Source organism: Apteryx rowi, unplaced genomic scaffold (assembly GCF_003343035.1).
Source record: "Apteryx rowi isolate R43461 unplaced genomic scaffold, aptRow1 scaffold_181, whole genome shotgun sequence".
In the NCBI taxonomy this organism is placed as follows: Eukaryota; Metazoa; Chordata; class Aves; order Apterygiformes; family Apterygidae; genus Apteryx; species Apteryx rowi.
In genome coordinates, this window is record NW_020448097.1 from 531,478 (window position 1) to 550,231 (window position 18,754).

Genomic DNA, 18,754 nt, shown 5'->3' on the forward strand with positions numbered 1-18,754 from the left:
TCAGCAGCATTTGGATAAGCAAAAATGGTGAAAAGCACCTTCTCAGTACTCCAGGGGCTAAGGCTAATCACAAACAGCACAAAAAGAGTGAGCTGAAAAATTAGATTGTAGCCTTTGTTCTGATAAGCTCTTTTTTAAGTTCTACGGCTATATCCAAAAGGGAAGCAGGCAATACCACCTCCACTACTGCACAGTGCAAAAACATCAATGAGACTACAAACAGCCTAGGAGCACTAGCCCAGGTAACACTGAAGCAGCATCAGCCCAAAGCACAGCCTGCCAGAAACAGCTTTTGTGGTTAGCAAGAGGAGCCCTGTACTTCTAGTCCCCAGGCAATTCCTGGGCATCCCTGTGCCATACTGCAGCCTATGACATAGACAAAGCTTAAGCAATGTCACCCTCCACTAACACAACATGGACCAGCTTTTGCCCTGGCTGCAGGATGCTACACCTGCTTTTCATATATCTGCAAAGGTGCATGCCATTGGGAGGATCATGTTAGTCAGGGATATATAAAAATAATAGCCTAGATGAGGACTGAAGAAAAACGATGGGGAAAGGGGTTGGCAAGGAACAGAGAGAAGAGACAATCAAAGGAGAGGGAATGAGGAAGAAAGAGGAAAAGAGAGACTAGATGGAGTAGTCCAAGGTTGTGCTGTAAGGAGTGCTACAGAAAAGGAAACATCCAGGTGAAAGAAGACTAGGGGAAAGAAAGCAAGAGAAAGCTCCTAGTTACTAATTATGGATTCATCACTCCCAGTTGAGGCTAGATGGGTAGCAGAGCCCAGGCTGTGCTTCCTTAGGGGCAGGCAAGACCAGTGTCTCAGGTAGAAACTTGGAAAGCGAACTGATGAGCATGCATTTCTTTTACCTCAGAGAGCAAGGATTTACACTGGCAGCAGCCCAGTGCTGCCTCTGCACCATCCTCCAAGGACAAATGTAACATGCTGGTCTGATGTTACAGATAGCTTTGACCAATGCTGTTAGCCTGCACTGGCTGCTCTCATCCACGGGCAAAGAGAGCAGGGCATCATGTGAGTTATTCATGCACTGCCACAAGCTTACACTGTGCTCTGAAGATAGATAGAGCCTGGCTGTTGCCCTGCTGAGTATGCAGTCCAAATTAACTGTGTAGTAAAGGACGTCCAGGAACGCTGTGGGGAGTGCAGGTTATTGCTTGGGTTACTATTGATTTCACTTCTCTCTTCAGAAGCAGCGGCAAGATGACACCACTGTAAAGGGGAGCCGGGGTACCTGTTAGCTGGCTGATCTAATTTCTCTATCTGTATGAATATGTCTGGGAGAGACCAGGCTATTGGAGATGGCAGTCACAGTACTTCCTGCCTGCAGCAGGAAAGGCCTGTGGCTGGACTTGCAGTCAGACTAGGTAGAAAGATCAGGCAGAAGAAGCAAGGGACACAGTTTTCTAGCATTTCTGGCTGCCAGACATAATAGAGTTTGGGAGTAAGGCCCAACACAGGTAATGCCAGCGAACAGACAGTTTTAAGTAAATGTATTTAAGCAAGTAAAAATTATCTGCAGTGTTAAAGAACTTATTGGCCTCAATGAAAGCAAAGAATGATCCTTGCTAACACAGAGCTTTCCCTAATCTCCTCAGGAGCTTTTTGAAGGCTTTATCAGCTATATGTTATAGGTTCAACATTTGCACCTCCTTTTTCTCTCTTCAGTCTTTTTTGGGACCTCAACTGCTGGTGCAAGCTGCTTTTGTTCAGAGGACGTTGCAGGAGGCTGTTTACAACTTTGAGAATTGAACTAGGTGTCGGCCAATTCCTGAGACACTGGAACAGCCTGAAATAAAATAGAGAATTCAAACGTGTTAGTGACAGAAAGGTCTGCGGATGATACTTGGAAGACCTCCTCACTGAGTCACAGCCTACAAGCCTAATCCTGTACGAGCCATGCAGGGATAGGTTGGCATTTCAACAGCTCACTCACAGGAGCCCTACTACTCAGTGGCATCTTCAGCTTAGGCACTAGGCTTCCCATACAAGGAGAGTCAGACATCAGAAAAAAAGGATACTTATAACAGGCTGTGCAGGGAACTATCTGATCCAGCCACAAGTGAAAGGCAGACAGGAAAGAAACAGGGCTGAAAGACCTCTGTGCCTAAACTGATCAGAGATGGAAACTTGCAGTGCCTTTTCCTTTGGCCAATTCCAAGGGGAATTTCACAGCCCCACCGAAAAGGCTCTAGCCTGCTACTCTTGATGACTTTAGTGCCCTCTTGAGAGCTTTACTCTTAGAAAAAAAGCTTGTAAGAATCTTTACTAGTTGGAAAAGTAACCCAAAGAAAGAGTAATATGAATTTCCCCAAAGAATTCCAGTCCCACTCTCCTAGGTAGGGTTGCTACCCACTTGGGTTCACACTCATGGAAGCATAAAAGTCTTTAAAACATGATTTGAACTGGGATAGGACCATTTGTTGATGCCTAAATACTTCTACACTGGACCTGAAGAGTAAAACACTGTACTTTTTTTGTGTGCAATTGGAGGCCAGACTGCACAGATTTGCTGTTCAATGAGGGGGTCAAACATGGCAGTTACAGGTGAGAGCAGAAGTGAGAGACCCAGAACTAGGGACAACAGTGAAAGCCTGGAGAGACACGGAGGCTTTTTAGCATGTGGGATGCATAGATCTGAACCTGTACCAACAGGCTGGCATCTCTAATACACAGAGAAAAATCCTGAATCCAGTTTTTCTGAACTTTTAATGCTGCAAAAAATTGGTTGCATTTTACCCCAGTAGAGATTAAGTCAAATACTGGAAAACATGCAATTCCTAGAAGAACAGAAATTGCAACTTTTGCTCGGCTCTGCTTAGAAGTTTTGCATTTCTTTAATTTAAATCAGGTCAGAAAGCTTCTTGCTTACTTCCTCCTTGCAAGCTTCATTGCTGTGGCACATGAAATGCAAAGTGGTTTCACAGGAAGAAAAGAATCACCTTAAATACCACAGCTAGAACCAGCACAGTTCACATGGTTTCTTTATGATTTGTTAGATCATGAGATCGTTAAGTCTGTGTGGATGTGAAGCTTCTATTGCACGCACACCCTCTGTACCACCAGTTAAAACCAACCTGCAAAATGCTTACCAGTTAAGGCCATTGACAAATGAAATTCATCACGCAAAATCCTCAAAACATCTTGAAGACCTTCTTCACCCTGCTCCAACAGAGAAAGCAGTCAGGGTGAAAGGAGCACTGGCCCACAGCAATGCAGCAGGATGCTTTCACTGTGAGAGCTGGGACAGTCCCTTAGATCAGTGCCAATTCTAGTCACTCATGCAGATGAAAGCTTAAAATGATATGATGGATGTACTCAGTTCATCACAGATTAATTTAGATGTTTTTCCTTTTGAGATATATCTGGACAGGGAAAGAAAACAAAGCTGTTTTTCACTTCTGACATTTTCTAGCTGCTTTTTTTTTTAGCTTTCAGATAACCTTCACCAATGGGCTTGTTTTAAAATGTCAAGTTTGGCAATGCTGACAGTATTTTATGAAGTACTGAGAGTTTTATAAATGGTAACGCTTTAAAAATTTTAATTTGCTCAGATACAGGGATGAAATAGTACAGTGTGCATTTTCCTCTGAGCAAATAACATCAAGAAGCTCAAAAACTGCATAACATGTATATGTTATTTTTATCTTACTGTAAAATATTGGAGGATTTTTTCTTTTTGCTATTTTCTTTTTTCTTTTTCTTTCTTTTTCTTTTTCTTTTCTTTTTATTTCTTACAATGTAGAATGCTTTGGGTGCTGACAATGTCACTGCTTGTCCTTGCCCTTCCTCTGTTGTATGCTGAAGTAATGCCACAGAGATACATCTTTAGGAATATCCTATGGGATATAATACCAAGATACTGTTGAACTCAAAAAATACCATCTGCTGTCTGTTTCCATCATGGAAAAACTGCAAGCAGCTCACAGCAATGCCCTTTTGATGTTAGGCCCTTTTCCCCTGTTTACTGGTGCTGCCAGCTCTCCCAGGTTTCTCACAAGATTCAGGCAATTTCTTGCTTAAAGCCTAGTTTCTGGAATCTACAGGAATCACACCACTGGATGGGAATCTCACTTTAAAGATAGCAAATACTTCTAGACCATTAAACTAAATTTTTTTTTCTATAGCAGATCTTGAACACACCAATCCAGAGGCTAAAAAGCAAAGCTTAGCAAAGTAAAAAACTTATATAACTACATTTTACTTCTCAATATATTATGCTAATCTTCTGCATCAGAGGCCTGATTTATGATTTGGGATCATACAAATGTGCTAATACTTAAGAAGCAGCAAAGCTCGAATGGTAGAAGCTGGAATGGATGGTAGCAGCCCACTTAGGTACCTACAGGACTTGTTGTGCTCAGTCCTGCCGAACAAACTTTTAAGCATCAGTGGGATGGAGATCTATATATATTTCTAAAGAACTCCTAACACCACTATTAAACTGCTGTACTAAAACCATATACTGTTTTCTAGTAAGCTGAAAGCGGAAAAAATTTTCAAAAACATCTTCGCGACAAATAAGACCCCTTTCTATTTTCAAAAACACCAATGGCCCTGACTCCTACAGTATTTTAGCACCAAATTGCAACACTAAGAAATCAGGCCCACAAAACAATGTTTTCAACTTCAAAAACATATTTTAAAACATAAAATTCCCTGGTATTTTTTAATCACACAAAATGTCTGGTTTTGACTCAATTGGGGGCATTCTCACTAAAAATTCAGCAAAAGTAAAAAATGCTTAAGATTCCTCACTGGTGAAAACTGTGAGATTTTTTAAGTAACTCAGAGTATTGGAGAGTGTGAGAAGTAGGCATACAAACCTCAAACTTCCTTACTCACCTTGTAAGCAAGCCCCCACAAAGCTGGTCTTCCAATAAAGACACATTTTGCTCCCAATGCCAGTGCCTTTAATACATCACTGCCTTTTCGTATTCCACCATCTAAATAAACCTCAACTCTGCCTTGTACAGCCTCCACAACTTCAACCAGAGCATCAATCTGCAAAGATGAAGGCACTGTCACACTGAGGTCAGCTTTTGATCCTGACACAAAAGGGAGAGATGTGGAACAGGCAGACAATATGGAATAATTTACTAGCATATGTTCTCAAAATGATATGTAACATTGCATATCAAATAACTCATCACCAAAAGTTGTAGAATAAAGCGCAGTTCCATGTTAAATTTGCCAGATAGTTTACATTTTCCAGTGTTTTGCTCATGTTAGCATTCTTTGCTAGCACTTCTGGTAAGTCAGAAAGTAACATTTTCATTTGCTTTCCATTTTTTGGAAAGATTTTTAAAATAAATTTCAGTGGAAACAATTGTTGATAATATCTCGCTTTCATCTGAGACAATAATGAATGATACAAATGTTTGTAAAAAAGGCTAATGTCAAGCTTCTCCCTGTTTCTTTCCAAGTTGCCTTACTTATATTTCAACCTAATTCTAGTGACCATCTGTTGAAAGCCTCCTCAAGCCCCATAAAGCAGCTATGAAAGATTTCATTTGCTATGTAGTACAGCCCACATGTCATTTCCTCCTGGCTAAGCCTCTTGATTCCCTAAGATCTTTTCTGCAGAGCAGAGCACAGTGTAGAGCAGTACCATGCAGAGATACTGGCTCTGGTCCCAAGGACAATATAGCCAGTGACATGACATTGCGCCAGACCTCATTAACTCTTCTTCTCAGCAAGCTCAACCATCTCTTTCCTGTGATGTCTTAACACTCTCTTGCCTTCCTTTCATTGTTTTTAGGTAGAACAGCTATAACTAAGATTACTAAGTAGATTTCTCCAGTTGCTCATAATTTTTTTTCAGAATTTCATGCTGAAGATTTGCAGGCTGAAATTGTCCAGAAGTAGCTCACCAAGCACAGTGACAATAGCCTCTGCTGCCAGGCCCAGTGCCAGGGGACTGGCAAGGCTATGTATCTGCTGGATTTTCTGTCTAAGAAAATAAACTTTTAAAGTAGAATAGCAGTTTAATAAGAATGTCATTTCTATTATTATGTCTTTAGCATTTAGAAAAAAATTTTATTCATTACTGTCACCCTTGACATAGAACAGCAGAGAATTCCCTGATGCCTATTTTTATTTTACAGAGGAAAACAAAGATAAGAAAGTAAGTCAGTAAGAATGAGATGCTATGCAATACAAACATGTAAAAGAAACAATCGGAAAAACTGACCGTCTACTGCCAGTAAAGCACAAGGAGAAAAATGAAGCCAAATCAAAGCAGTGAAATACACATATGTCATAACAACCTACAATTTCTTTGTACAGATAAAAAAATAGGGAATTTTTCTCCAAATAAGTTATTCTTTTTCTGGCTCATAAAAGTCAGTAAATTCCCATTTAGTCTTGAGTCTGTAAATATGCATGCAGATCTCTCATTAAATCTAGCTGGATTGTTTGTGCATGTTTTGGCAGAGATTAATAATGAGAATACATTATACTCTCATTTGTACATATTCAACTCCAGAGCTTCAGTTTGTTCCTGCTGGAGTGCACACAGAATATGTGTGCACTGTACCAGCTGATGAAGACATAGGCAAACCAACTTTTACTAACTTAGACCAGATACTGACAGTGGTGTATCTGCAGTAACATGGGTTCAGTGCTGGTTACAGAACCCTCCCAAGAAGCTGAGAAAATACTTGCATGGGTAGCACATGCCAAGACATGCATCTTACCAATTTGAAGCTAAAGGACATCTGCACATGCTCACAGCCGTGCAACAAGTACACAAATCCACCATAAGTGTATATACAACCACCAGCATACAGACACCCAGTTTAGCACAAGCATGCATACAACAAACACTCATGGGACATCAACTATAGCACTTACGGTGGCAGGTCCTCCATCCAGTTGCCTTCCACCATGATTTGACACAATGATACCCTGAACTCCGTGTCTTACTGCCAGCTCTGCATCTTCTTTGGTCAAGATGCCTTTGACAATGATAGGCAGGTGAGTAAGGCTCTGCAGCCAGTAGATATCATTCCAGGTGACTGAAGGATCCAAGCTGTTGGGCGGGAGTCCATACTCAGAACAGTCATCTCCCTACAGCCATGGGGCAGAAGAAAGTCTCATTTTAAGTTGCAATAATAGAGAGGCCGCTTAAAGTCTTTCCCTGCCCTAGAAGAGACTAATTAAACTTCCTAACAGTCTTGTCCATCACCTCTGTAAAGCGTGTGTCATTAGGGGATAATATGGAGATGGAAATAAGTGTCTCTAAGGAGACTGGACTGAGATTTTAAAGCCAGAATCCTGGTGAGCAGGAGGCCAATCCAGAACACTAAAGAACCAGAATGGGAGAAAATACGTTCTTGATACAGCAGATGTCAAGGCAGCAGTTACTTGATGGTTTTGTCTCATGTGGTATATACGAGCACAGTGAATAAGAGAACTAGATCATTTTACAAACCTCAAAGGCTCCCTCCAAGTTCTTCAGGCTCATGTGTGGAGGAAGCCGGAAGCCATTACGGACATCATCCCGTCTTTTGCCAGTGTAGGGCAGGTCAGCTGTGAGGACTAGGCCTTGGAAACCCAAGGCCTCTGCCTGTTGGACCAGCTGCTTAGAAACCGCCCTGTTGCGGTGGATATAGAGCTGGAACCATTGGAAGCTGCCGGGGGCAGCCGCAGAAATCTCTTCCAGGCTGCTGGTGGAGTATGTGCTGGCAATGTAACAAATGTTCATGGCTTTGGCTGCTTCAGGAGGTATTAAAAGAGTCAGAATCAATGTTATTTGAATAGTCCTATCAGGTACCCAGTATAAGATTTTTTTTGTATACTGTTTACAGAGAAGACTTGATTTGCTGTTTTATGTATATTCTACCAAACACGGTGCTCTACCAACTGGCATATATGTCTCAGGGATTAAAAATGGCAACATTTACCATGCACTGTTGTAGGATGATGGTTAAGAATACAGGAAAGGAAGAAGTAATTCACCAAGTGTTGTTCATTTTGAAACTGTTTTTTAAAAAAGGCAACTTCATCTTTATGACTACTGCCTCACAGGAATGTGCTAGCAAATGCGATCTGTTTATACAGAAACCCACATGTGAGCAAAGGTATTTCTAGGGGGCAGCTCTCCAAACTCACAGCAGGATTTGGGAGAGTGATTCTGCTCTTCTCTGGGGGGAGACAGTTCTCACAAGAAATGTAGAGACTGAGACCTATCCATCACTTTTATGTCCTATCTAGAGCCCATGGCACTGAGGACCTGTGCAGGTTTTGGTGTAAGTCAGAAATGTCTCCACAGTTTCTGTCTCAAATTGCAGCAACCCCACACAAGGGTGATCTGGTAACAGTGGTAGCTGGAGAAGTACAACACTGTTTATATGGCTTCCCATGCACTCTGTGTCACCAGAGCAAAGTGGGTCACCTACAAAAAGGGGTGTCAGAAAATGAGAAAGGAGTTTGTCCCTTCAAGCCTGAATACTTTGCTCCATCATGCTTCAAATCATCCTAAGAGCTCCTTAAATTTTCCACTGAGTTTTCCACAAAACCATTTTTGCTACACAGCAACAAAATGGAGGAGTACCTCTGGCTGTGCTTTTCTCTCCATCAGGCCATGCAAGCTGGTGGAAGCCTGTAGGGGCAATTCCTACAGGAAAGCTGATTTCAGTCCCCAGGAGCTTAGTCCTAATGTCCATCACAGATACATCCCGCAGCACGCGTGGCCGGAAACGAATTCTGTAAGGCAATAGCAATAAAACACTCTTCAATGTTGTAGCTGCCCAATAGCTTTTCTGCTTCTGATGTTGTATGGAAACCAGGTCTTCATTTACCCATCATAATGCAGGAGTCTGAGCTGATAAAGAAAGCATAGTCATGTGAAAATGATTCTTCTTCCTTTTGTTTGCTTTCCTGCACTTCCCACTTCAGCTCATCACTCTTTACATCTCTTGTTCTCCCTGTGTCCCCTTCCCACAAATTACTTCTACTTGCAGCCCAGTCCCAGATCTCTGTCTTCCACTACATCATTCTTATCTCTGTCTTCACTGTACAGTGTCTGCCCTCACTGTCTGCAGCATGGTCCCCAAATCCCATATTATCCACATTTAGGGTTCCTGCAGCCCACCACATCCTCCCCTTTGCATCTCACTCTATTATAGCCACTTACCCTCTTTTCCATCAAACCATGCCATGCCATGCCATGCCATGCCACGCCACGCCACGCCACACCACACCACACCACACCACACCACACCACACCATACCATACCATACCATACCATACCATACCATACCATACCACTTGCCTGTACCCTCAGTGTCGCTTATGCCTCATACAATCTGTTTCTTATTCTGGCTAGCATCAGAGGGTGCAGTGTATGTCATTCATATAAGTGCATTCTGCTTGGGGATGAATCTGAGAGGGCAAGATGTTAGGAGTCTTTGCTTGTGAATGCTGAGCACAAATGCCAAACACACTTGCACATAAACATGATTTAACAGATTCCAGCACAATACCCCTCACTTCCCCTTCACATTACCTCTTATATGCCAGGATGTTGTCATCTCGAGTGGTCCCATCATCTGCTCCAGCTGCAAAAAAATCCCAAGTAGTCTTAGGTAAATACTTTTTAGCATAAGCTTCAAAGTCTGACAGACACACCATAGCCATTTCAGAGAGATGCTCTGGGAACCCTGGAAGAAAAGAATAACATGGAGCAGAAATTAAATACTGAACTGTCATTCTCTCGTCTATGCACTCTAATGTCACTTAATGCAAGCCTTGACTCCTTGGTCTTGTAGAAGAGTTGCTGAGAAGGTGTCTTCAGCTTGGTGGCCCATTCAGTCTCTGAGACTATTTATTGAGCTCTTATGATCAGGGGTAATCTTGAGGTAATATCACCTCATTTGACACTGCCTCCTGAACACATGCAAGTCATACATCTCATTTCCTAAATGTCCTGTACTTGTGTCCCGAAATAGTGACAAGACTGCCCTTCAAACAGATTCACTGTCTAAGGGGCAGTGCCAGGAGCTTGCTCTGATAATTTCAGAAATGTAAATCCAAGAAGATACAAATTCCTGCTTAGCTGTTACAGAATCATAACAAAATTAGCAAAAGAAGGAAACTTTGGAGGTTATCTAATCAAGCCTCCCACTAAAAGAATCTGCAAAAATATTTCAAAATCAGCATGGTACAGCGGCTTGCTGAACTTGGTCTGTGGAATACTGTGTCACACACACAAATCAAAGTCACACAGGTGATACTTATTTGGGCATTTCCTAAACTTTCAAGTCTTGATCTTGCAAGTGTGATAACTGCAAGAAGTTCCACCAGAATTAAAGGAATTACAGGAAGAATCTGGTCTTTTATCTTTTAAGATCCCTCCTGAATCAGGATTTCTTTCTAACTTTTAGTTACTGCTTTACCAGACCATGATTACCCAGTGTCCACAATTATTTCATCTGATCTCAAGCAAATCTTGCCATTTATCCTCTGCCCTAGTATGAGGAAAACTTGCTGATGCAGATATAAGAGTAAGAGGAAACTTGTATATCTGTGTCTCCATTCTGCCTTAATGAACAGAAGCCTGAGGAGGACACTTTGGGTCTTCTGCTATTTTAAGACACAGCAGTCATACAATTCCATCATAAATTCCATCTTAAAAAAAGTTGGATAATTTGTTCCTGGAAGATTGTTCCAGAACTTCATTCTTTGGATTGTCTCTCTTCTAGGACTGCTCTTTGACTGAACAATTAGTTACTGAGCGCATTGGCTAAACCCAAGCTCATAAAATTTGGAAGCAAGTAAATACAGAGCCTACACATAACCTGCTTCAGCATGAAGGCCTTTTAAAGCTATGTGCAGTCTCTGAGTATAAGTCACAGTCAAGGCTAGAGTTGTGGAAAAAACACAAAATATTTTGTAGAAATATTCATTTTTCTTGTGCAACAAATAAATATCCCTTTGGTGTTTACTTTCCACACTGCAGCATTCATGCATGCTAAGAAAAGAACATACAAAATTTGGAGAAACTATGGGAGAACGTGGACAAAAAGCAAATTTCACAACATAAAACATGATTCGAAGAACTACTCTCAGTCTGTCAGGGAACAGAAATGATGTTGTGTGACCCAAATGTTCAGTCAAACCAATATAAATCTGACTGTCAAATGCCTTCACTTTCATGCTTGTGAACCAGTCAGGACTAAAAACTATGCAAATTGATATTTTAGCAAATCATGCCTGTGTGTGAGGAAACATGATGTATTACACTGTACAAAACATAGGAAAAATCAATCTACTAAATTGTTTGTTATAATTACTTCTGCAGTTTTTATTAAAACAGGTATTTTGTAGTGTAATTAAAACATGGAGTTTTAAAACAGCTGTGGTTTTTACGTAATCTTTCTAAAAATGTCCAGGAAGAAGTAAATACTCTGGCTCTCAAGACTAGCCTTTCACAGCAGATTAGCAGGGGTTTCAAGCTTCACCAAAACCAGTCCAATGTTTCTGATGTTGTGTGCTTCTGACACAGAAAAGCACATAGGTTATGTACACAAATTCGGTCTGTCAAATTGCAAACATGGATATGTCTCACTGATAAAGATTGTGCATATACACTTGAAAATCAGGAATCATAATTCTATGCTAACAAAGAGCCGAGATGATGGAATCAGTTGGAAGACAAAGAGGAAGCATGACTGATATCTAAATTAGTGCTTTGTCTCCTCTAACGATCATTAGGTATCAGGGTGGTAAAAATATCCCAAGCCCTGTCTGTATGTCTTCATTACATCAACCACTGTTGATAGCACAAGTCTTCATATGTCATGATATACCATATACAACATATCACGAGTTCTCCTTTCCCTGATGTAAGAAAAGTTAAAGTCAGCAAACACAAAAAAAGATAAACCAAATCCTTTCATGGCAGAATAAAGGGGAATCTTAAATGACCCAGGCCAATCCTCACTACCCCTCAATTCAGACTTACTTTCAGTTTCAGGGTGAGCAGCAGCAGCAGAGATCCTCTATTTCAAGTTAGCTTACAAACAGGATGCAGAGGAGGTCTTTTCGCTGAGTAGCTGCTGTTTTTTCTGGAGTCAATAAGCAACCACAAGCGATTAAAGCTCAGTCCTGCAGTAAACTTTGTACTGCTTGTGTAACACTGACTTTGTTTTACTATCAGATCATTAAAAGGTCCTTCCAAAAATGTCTACCACCTTGCCAACAAAGTCATTGCTTGGAAAACAGCACTGAAACTGCCCTGTTTGGCAGTGGATGGAGGCTCTGCATTCACTCAGGGAAGCAACAGCATCTCAGGGGTTTTGACTGAAACTCTAAACTGGCCCTTAGGAGGACAGGAGAGATGGTAACTGTGCAGCCCTGTTCAGGCGTGGGCCGGCAGTGTTCCCTGCCCCTTGCTCCAAGCAGGAAAAGGAGTGGAGGTGAAATGCCATTTCCTATGGGGCATGTGAGGACCTCAAGAAACTCAAGGCTCATGCTGAAGGTGCGCTGAAATTATACAGGATTTCAGTAGAAACAGTGTACATGTGAGATACAAGATGCTTGTGCTTTAGCAAGGAAGCTCTCTTTAATGAACTAGAAAGAATTTGCAGGAAGGAGTTTACCATTCCCACACAAGAGGAGGACCACAGCTCTTTTAGTCCCAGTGTCACTTTGTTACTTGATGCTTTCATTTTTGAGAGTCTGGTGAAAACCCGCTAGCTCTACCAAGTAAACTGCATGCTACCACACCTTCTTGCAGGTCCGCAAGGAAAACTAATGAGTCTGCAGAAAAAGTCATTTGGATTTGCTGCCTTTTTCCAGTTCCTCGCCAACCAAAGCTGCTCCTCAAGCCTGTTGGTAATTTGCTGATGAATATGCTATAAAGCTCTCCAAAATGATGATCCACAGGCAGTGTGAGTTGTTACAGCCCTCAGCTACAGAGCCTTGAATCTTTACCACCGTGTGTGGAAGAGAGATTTTTTTTTATTTCCTATAGTATATGAACAAGTAAAGTACCCTTTGTGCTCCACCATTTTTAAATGGCTATGAGTGCTCCCATGATCCACGTGCTCTCCCCCTGCACTTGCAGATTTCTTCCTTTGGCTGCCTATCCAGTCATCTCCCAGGAGCACTGTCTGTCCTTTTGTTTTCCCTCTGCTTGGGAACTGGTGAGACTTTACTGTGCTCCCTTCCTTCCCCCCACTAAGCATTACAAATGAGGACAGAGGCGCCAACAGATTTATGATACCGACTTAAATTTGCAAGATATGAAAAGTAAATACTGGACAGTTTTATTTGTCCTCTGGTTTTTAGACTTCAAGGTTCATGTTTTCAATTTCTACCTACAAGCATGAGAGCTTAGAACTTAGATTTTTTTACTAACTGAAAATTGGTATGTTTTTTTCCATAAACCTTTGATACCAGGTGCAGAAGCTGAAGCAAAAACTTGTGAGAACATTCCCAGAGTTTTGCCTGTATTGTCCTCCCAGCCCAAACAGTGCAGCTGAGGCAGTGAGTGAGCCAAAGGACTGGAGAAGAGCTGGAAGCTGAACAGCATTACAGCCTGGGGTCCTGGTATCCCCGGGGCTGGTCTGATGCAGGATTGCAGACCTTATGTTCCTGGCAGCAGAAATCCTAGGTCACTAATACCATTTTTTTCAGCTGTAGTAATACATCTTTCTATTTGATGTATTCACAAGACCCAGCCCAGGCACTACCAGGAATGGCCATCTATACCATGAAGTTTTTTAAAATTCTGCCTTCAAAGCTTATTATCTGCTGACAGCACTGCAAAGCTAGCTTCTGGCATTCAGTTATTGATGTATTTGTTACAAACGAGACACAGTATGCACACACTTAGCCATAGTGCCCATGAGCTCCTTGGGTTCTCTTTCCTGCCCAGGAAAACCAGTTCAGAATAACAGCTTTCATATCACTTTTGAAGAGAAGAGCAAAGTACCATCTCCCTCTGCACTACACAGGACAGAGTGTGACCTTGGGATGGGAAAGGAAATCCTGGGTTCGTTCTCCCTCCGCTAGATGTCAGTTTTGTGTCACATATAGCAATTTATGCTGGTAATAACAGGAAAAAAAAACAAAAACAAAACCACAGTCCTTGATGGGCTGCCAAGCACTATGGCCTTAAAATTGGTATGATCCTATGCCAACAGTGCCTGCTAATATGTTTGGAAATCTTCACTCCCTGTGTTTTATTCTTAACATTTTCTGGTGCACAGCATAGCAATAAATATAGCTACATCTAGCCTACCCTGATCTTTGTTTCAGCCTACAAGTTATCTGCAGGGTTCTCCATCATGTTTCTCACTCTTGATCTCAGTACTCCCCTACTTTAGGGATGCACGTAGCAGCCAACTCACCAGACCATAAAGTTTATGGTTTCTTGGTTATCATCATTTCACATTAATTTAAAAAAAGGCTGTGACAACTGTATTTTGGATTGGGAGAGAGAAAAAATCTCTGCTTTTGTACTGTGGCTTGTAGGAGACTAGTTTACATCTGGAGATTTTCTCTTCTTGCAGCAATGAACTAAATTCTAAGAAGCAACGGCTTCTTGTCCCATAAGTAGCATTTTCTCTGATATAGTAATACTTCTGAGTTAGCTGTTAAGCTTTAAAGTTCTAAGGGAATCAAAATTACAGAGAGAGCTTCTTTTATTACAGCCCCTGCTATATACTCAGATGGACAAGTTTTAAAGTTCTGGAGCCTGTTCATTGGAGCTCAGTAAAAGAATTTATTTCTACAAACTTCACTGCAAATCTTGCTGCTTTCTTTTGAAAATTGAGGAAAATAAAATAGGAAATACTCACACATCTGGTTCAGCCTTCCGGGTAGAGTGTCAGGCAGTCAACAGCCAAAGCTTGATTTCTGCACAGATCTGCACAGCTGGGGTTTTGTAGTTGCTTTTCATATTAACATAGTCGAAGGCTCGTGAGTCCAAGCACAAAGATCCTGTGTAAATCTCTGCTCAAGTTCCTGTTACAACCACAACAATCATTACTCCAGTTGGTTATATTTGTTTGCTTTTCATAGCTGGCAAATCACCATAGCTCAAGCTGACCTCTCACTGATGCATTCACTAGTGACAGGTTCACTTGGGGACTTTTGAAAACTCTGGCGAAGAACCTGGTGAAGGATAAAGGCATAACTCTGAGCAATGTAAACCAGATGGCATAACTATGCAGTTACGACTCATTTTTGCTTATCAGATGTGTTTCTTGGGCATATGCCCCATGTTTGGAAGGAAAACTCTTTTTCCTTGTACGTTATTCATGCAAGAAAGTTCTCCCAAAATTAAATACTTAAATAGTCACCCCTCTATTATAGGTGAAGATGGCAACAAGTCTTATATTTCAGGTTGCCTAACACTTTTGATTATAAGATCCAGTTTTCAGTTGCTTTTAATTTAGTCATATTTTAATCATTCAAGGCTGAAATTTCCCATCCTTGGTCTCTGCGTTTGGCTGAATTTTTTGGGAATGTTTCACTAAAAGCAGGTCAGCAGTTTCCAAGAATGAGGTTAGGGGAAAATATGGTGGTTGGCCCATGCTGAAAATGTCTTACAGTGGTTTCGCTGCAAGAGCTTAGGCAGTTCAGTGTTTGACGCAGGGGCTTGAAATTAGTGGGGGCTGATCCCTGGGGGCGTTAGTCCCTACTTGCTGGCCGTATTAAAAGCCAGCCAGACCTGACCTAGCTGTAAATCACTGCAGCTCTCTGCTTGCACACGGTCAGCAGACATTGTCTGAAATCCAGATGTTATCTTTATTGAAGGCTTGTCTAGTACAGAGCATGCCTCTGCCCATGGCCACAGGAACTCAGAAAGCCCCAAATATGAGCAGAGCTGCCTCTCCCATGTCACCTATGCTTGGATTCAGCCAGCTACTTAGACAGGGCTGGAAGGGAAAAAAAAGAGAAACAAAATGGCTCAAAATAGGAGTTGCAGGACAGCACCTGGAGATTGGCAGGGTGGGAAGGGACAGAGACAACAGGGTAAGAGTGTGATGGTGTGCTTCTTCCTCACCCGATGTGCTCTTTCCCTCCACCCCAACCTGACCTCTCCGTAAACAGTACATAGGCAGGGGCTAAATGAGCATGTGCCAGCTAAAATCCATCTAGTATGCAAATAAGATTGTGAGTCAATCATCTTCCCCCCATAAATAGGGGGCAGCCCAGAGCCCACTGAGCTACACAGCAGCGGGCTGCACTGCAGAACCTCCTCTTGAGCAGGGACGCCTCTCAAGGTTACTCCTCGAGGTTGAGAGATTCCTTACCCACAACAGATCCTCAGTAAGTGACTAATAGCATGCTGAAACTTTGCAAAACTTCGTGAAATTTTGCTAGGTTGCATCTCTGACTGATTGTGCACATAATCCTTTAGACAGAAACCATTGACCAAGTCTGGGACTAAGACTGGATCCAGTTGCCCCCAGACTCCCCTGAGAAGGTATTTGGAAAGCAAGGAGGTCCATTCTGAACCTTGTGACTCAACAGGAGGGTCTCCTTGACACTTTCATTTGACCCTGTCCTCCACACAGTCAATAACTGAGTGAACCTTGCCATCAACCCTTGTTAAATCACTGTCTTATTTACAATTGAAATCTGTTAAATCACTATCTTACCTCAATAAAACATATTGCTGCTTCTCTCCTACAAGCGAAGTGCATCACTCCTCACTCATCCGTGACAAAGAGACAGAGCAGATTGAAGCAGAACAGGACAGGAACATGGTGGGATGACTGGACTTAAGGGAAATAGAAGAATCAAGGGCAGAAGGGGACAAATTTGGGTAAGAGGCAGAAGAGGACAGCCTGTGGCACACTGGGCAGAAAGAGACCTAGGAGATGACTAAATATTTGGCTGTTCTTTCTGTTATCACCTCCCTCTTTGAAATCTAGAAGAAAGCTTGATCTATTCTCAGCATTACTCTGTGGAACAGCAAATAGCTACAAAGACCTCTGAGAAAATGCATTTCATCTACACTAGTGTTAGGTCCTCAAAAAGGAAAAGTGTTTCCTGCTAGTGGATGACCCTGCTGGATCATGCTGCAGGGCTCTGTATTGTGTCTGGAAGTCCAACCATATAAAGTCTCACATCTCCTGTGTATTGTCATATGTGATAGAACATCATTTCAGAGCTTTTCTTTCTGGCTTACCTAACATGACAATATGTCACCCAAATATGAGTTTTACCACAAGGTAGCTGAATTTCACTTTGACAGTTGCATCAGTATTAGAGAAAGGGTCTAAAGTAGGTCAGGTTTAACTAGCATAAACTAAGATAGGGCACATCTTCTCTGTGTACCAGGGAGCACCACACAAAGGTCTGCTAACCAGTGACAACTGGGCACAGCACTATGAAGTGGTAGGAAGAGAAAATARATTGGGTCTGGAAAGAAACACCTAGGCTAGTAATCCACAGCCAATTAATTGCTAGTAACAGTGTATCAGCCCAACCTCCCTGCTTCCAAGTCAGAGACAAATTTCTGAGCTACTAGATGTGAGTGTCTTTATGCCACAATACATTGCATGGTGTGGACTTGCCATCTCCCTCACCTAAATTCCACGACTGAGTTGCCAAAGGACAAACCTGAACAGAATGCTGATACCTTTGGGAGTCACCATGAAGCTGGTTGTGCAGAAATGGTGAGCATTCAGAGCTGTGTTTGAGATTACCAGCACACTAGTCCTAACCTCTCTGTGCTCTGGTTCCTTGACTGTAAAATAGAGACGATTTTGTTTCTATGTACAGCACCAGTTCAGGACCGTTCTTTCTTGGTTGGGCTCTGTAGGTGCTAATGGACCTAGATCACCTGAAATAAGGCAATCTAAATCCATAGATATGTTGAGAAAACAATGCATCATGGGGTCCTATCGCAGTTCCCTCATGCTGTCACTGTGGTCCTGTATCTGGAAGGTCATTTTCCTTTAGAGAGTTCAGGTCAGAAAACACAATGATCCTTTCCCTGTACAAGGCCTGGGAATCCCTTCTTTCCTCTAGTAAGGGGAAGAGAAACAAGCATAGCAGGCTTTCCAAACCATTGGCTGAATTTCCTATTTCACCCCAACCCAAGCCGTGGCAGGATCTTGCAGCTGAAAATTGCTTTGATGTGGGGAAGTCTACCACCTCCTGCACCACACCCGTCTTGGCCTCCTTGGACATGGCAGCTCATGGGTGGAGTGCAGTGTGTCCAGAGTACCCTGCACTCCAGCTCTCCCAAGCTGGAGTAGCAACCTCAGGCATAGCCAGTGGCTGTTCTAATTTACACTGGGACTGGAAATAGCACTGAAATAGCCTGTGACTCAGAGGGCTGCAGGCTTTACATAGCCCTGAAGGTCATCCAGTCTACCCTCCTATGCCAAGCAACTCTCGGTACAGGTAGAATCTGGACCCATGTTATTTTACCTTTGTGTTCCAAGCACACAAGTGCAATTATTGCTTTAAAAAGCACAAACCCAAGGAACATCCAGCAATCAGAATCTTCCTACATCTCTTGACTATCTCAGTAACACGAATTTTTGTGGTACCCCTTTCTTTCATCTCATCCTTATCCTTTTTCTCCGTTTGTTCCCTCAGAAAAACTGGGAGAAACCAGGAGCATGCTCCTGGGCCCTACTATGGAAATCTGGTCCCTTGCATCTCTCCGAGCAAGGAAGGTCTGGAAGGCTTTGTGACAGCTAAAGAGAGGCAATGCAGTCCTTTCACCAAGTACCCATTCCAGTAAGGATATTGGAGC

The 18,754-nt window shown here is 42.2% G+C and overlaps 1 protein-coding gene across 1 annotated transcript; it reads right to left on the reverse strand.

Annotated features, from left to right (window-relative positions):
- Positions 1 to 1,753: 1,753 nt before the first annotated feature.
- HAO2 (hydroxyacid oxidase 2) lies at positions 1,754 to 9,663 on the reverse strand. Its single transcript, XM_026061499.1, has 7 exons — positions 9,533 to 9,663; positions 8,578 to 8,729; positions 7,456 to 7,739; positions 6,876 to 7,091; positions 4,866 to 5,024; positions 3,113 to 3,182; positions 1,754 to 1,809 (listed from the first exon to the last, which is right to left on the reverse strand). Exons 1-7 carry the CDS (start codon positions 9,661 to 9,663, stop codon positions 1,754 to 1,756), a joined length of 1,068 nt encoding a protein of 355 aa, XP_025917284.1.
- Between the last annotated feature and the right edge of the window lie 9,091 nt (positions 9,664 to 18,754).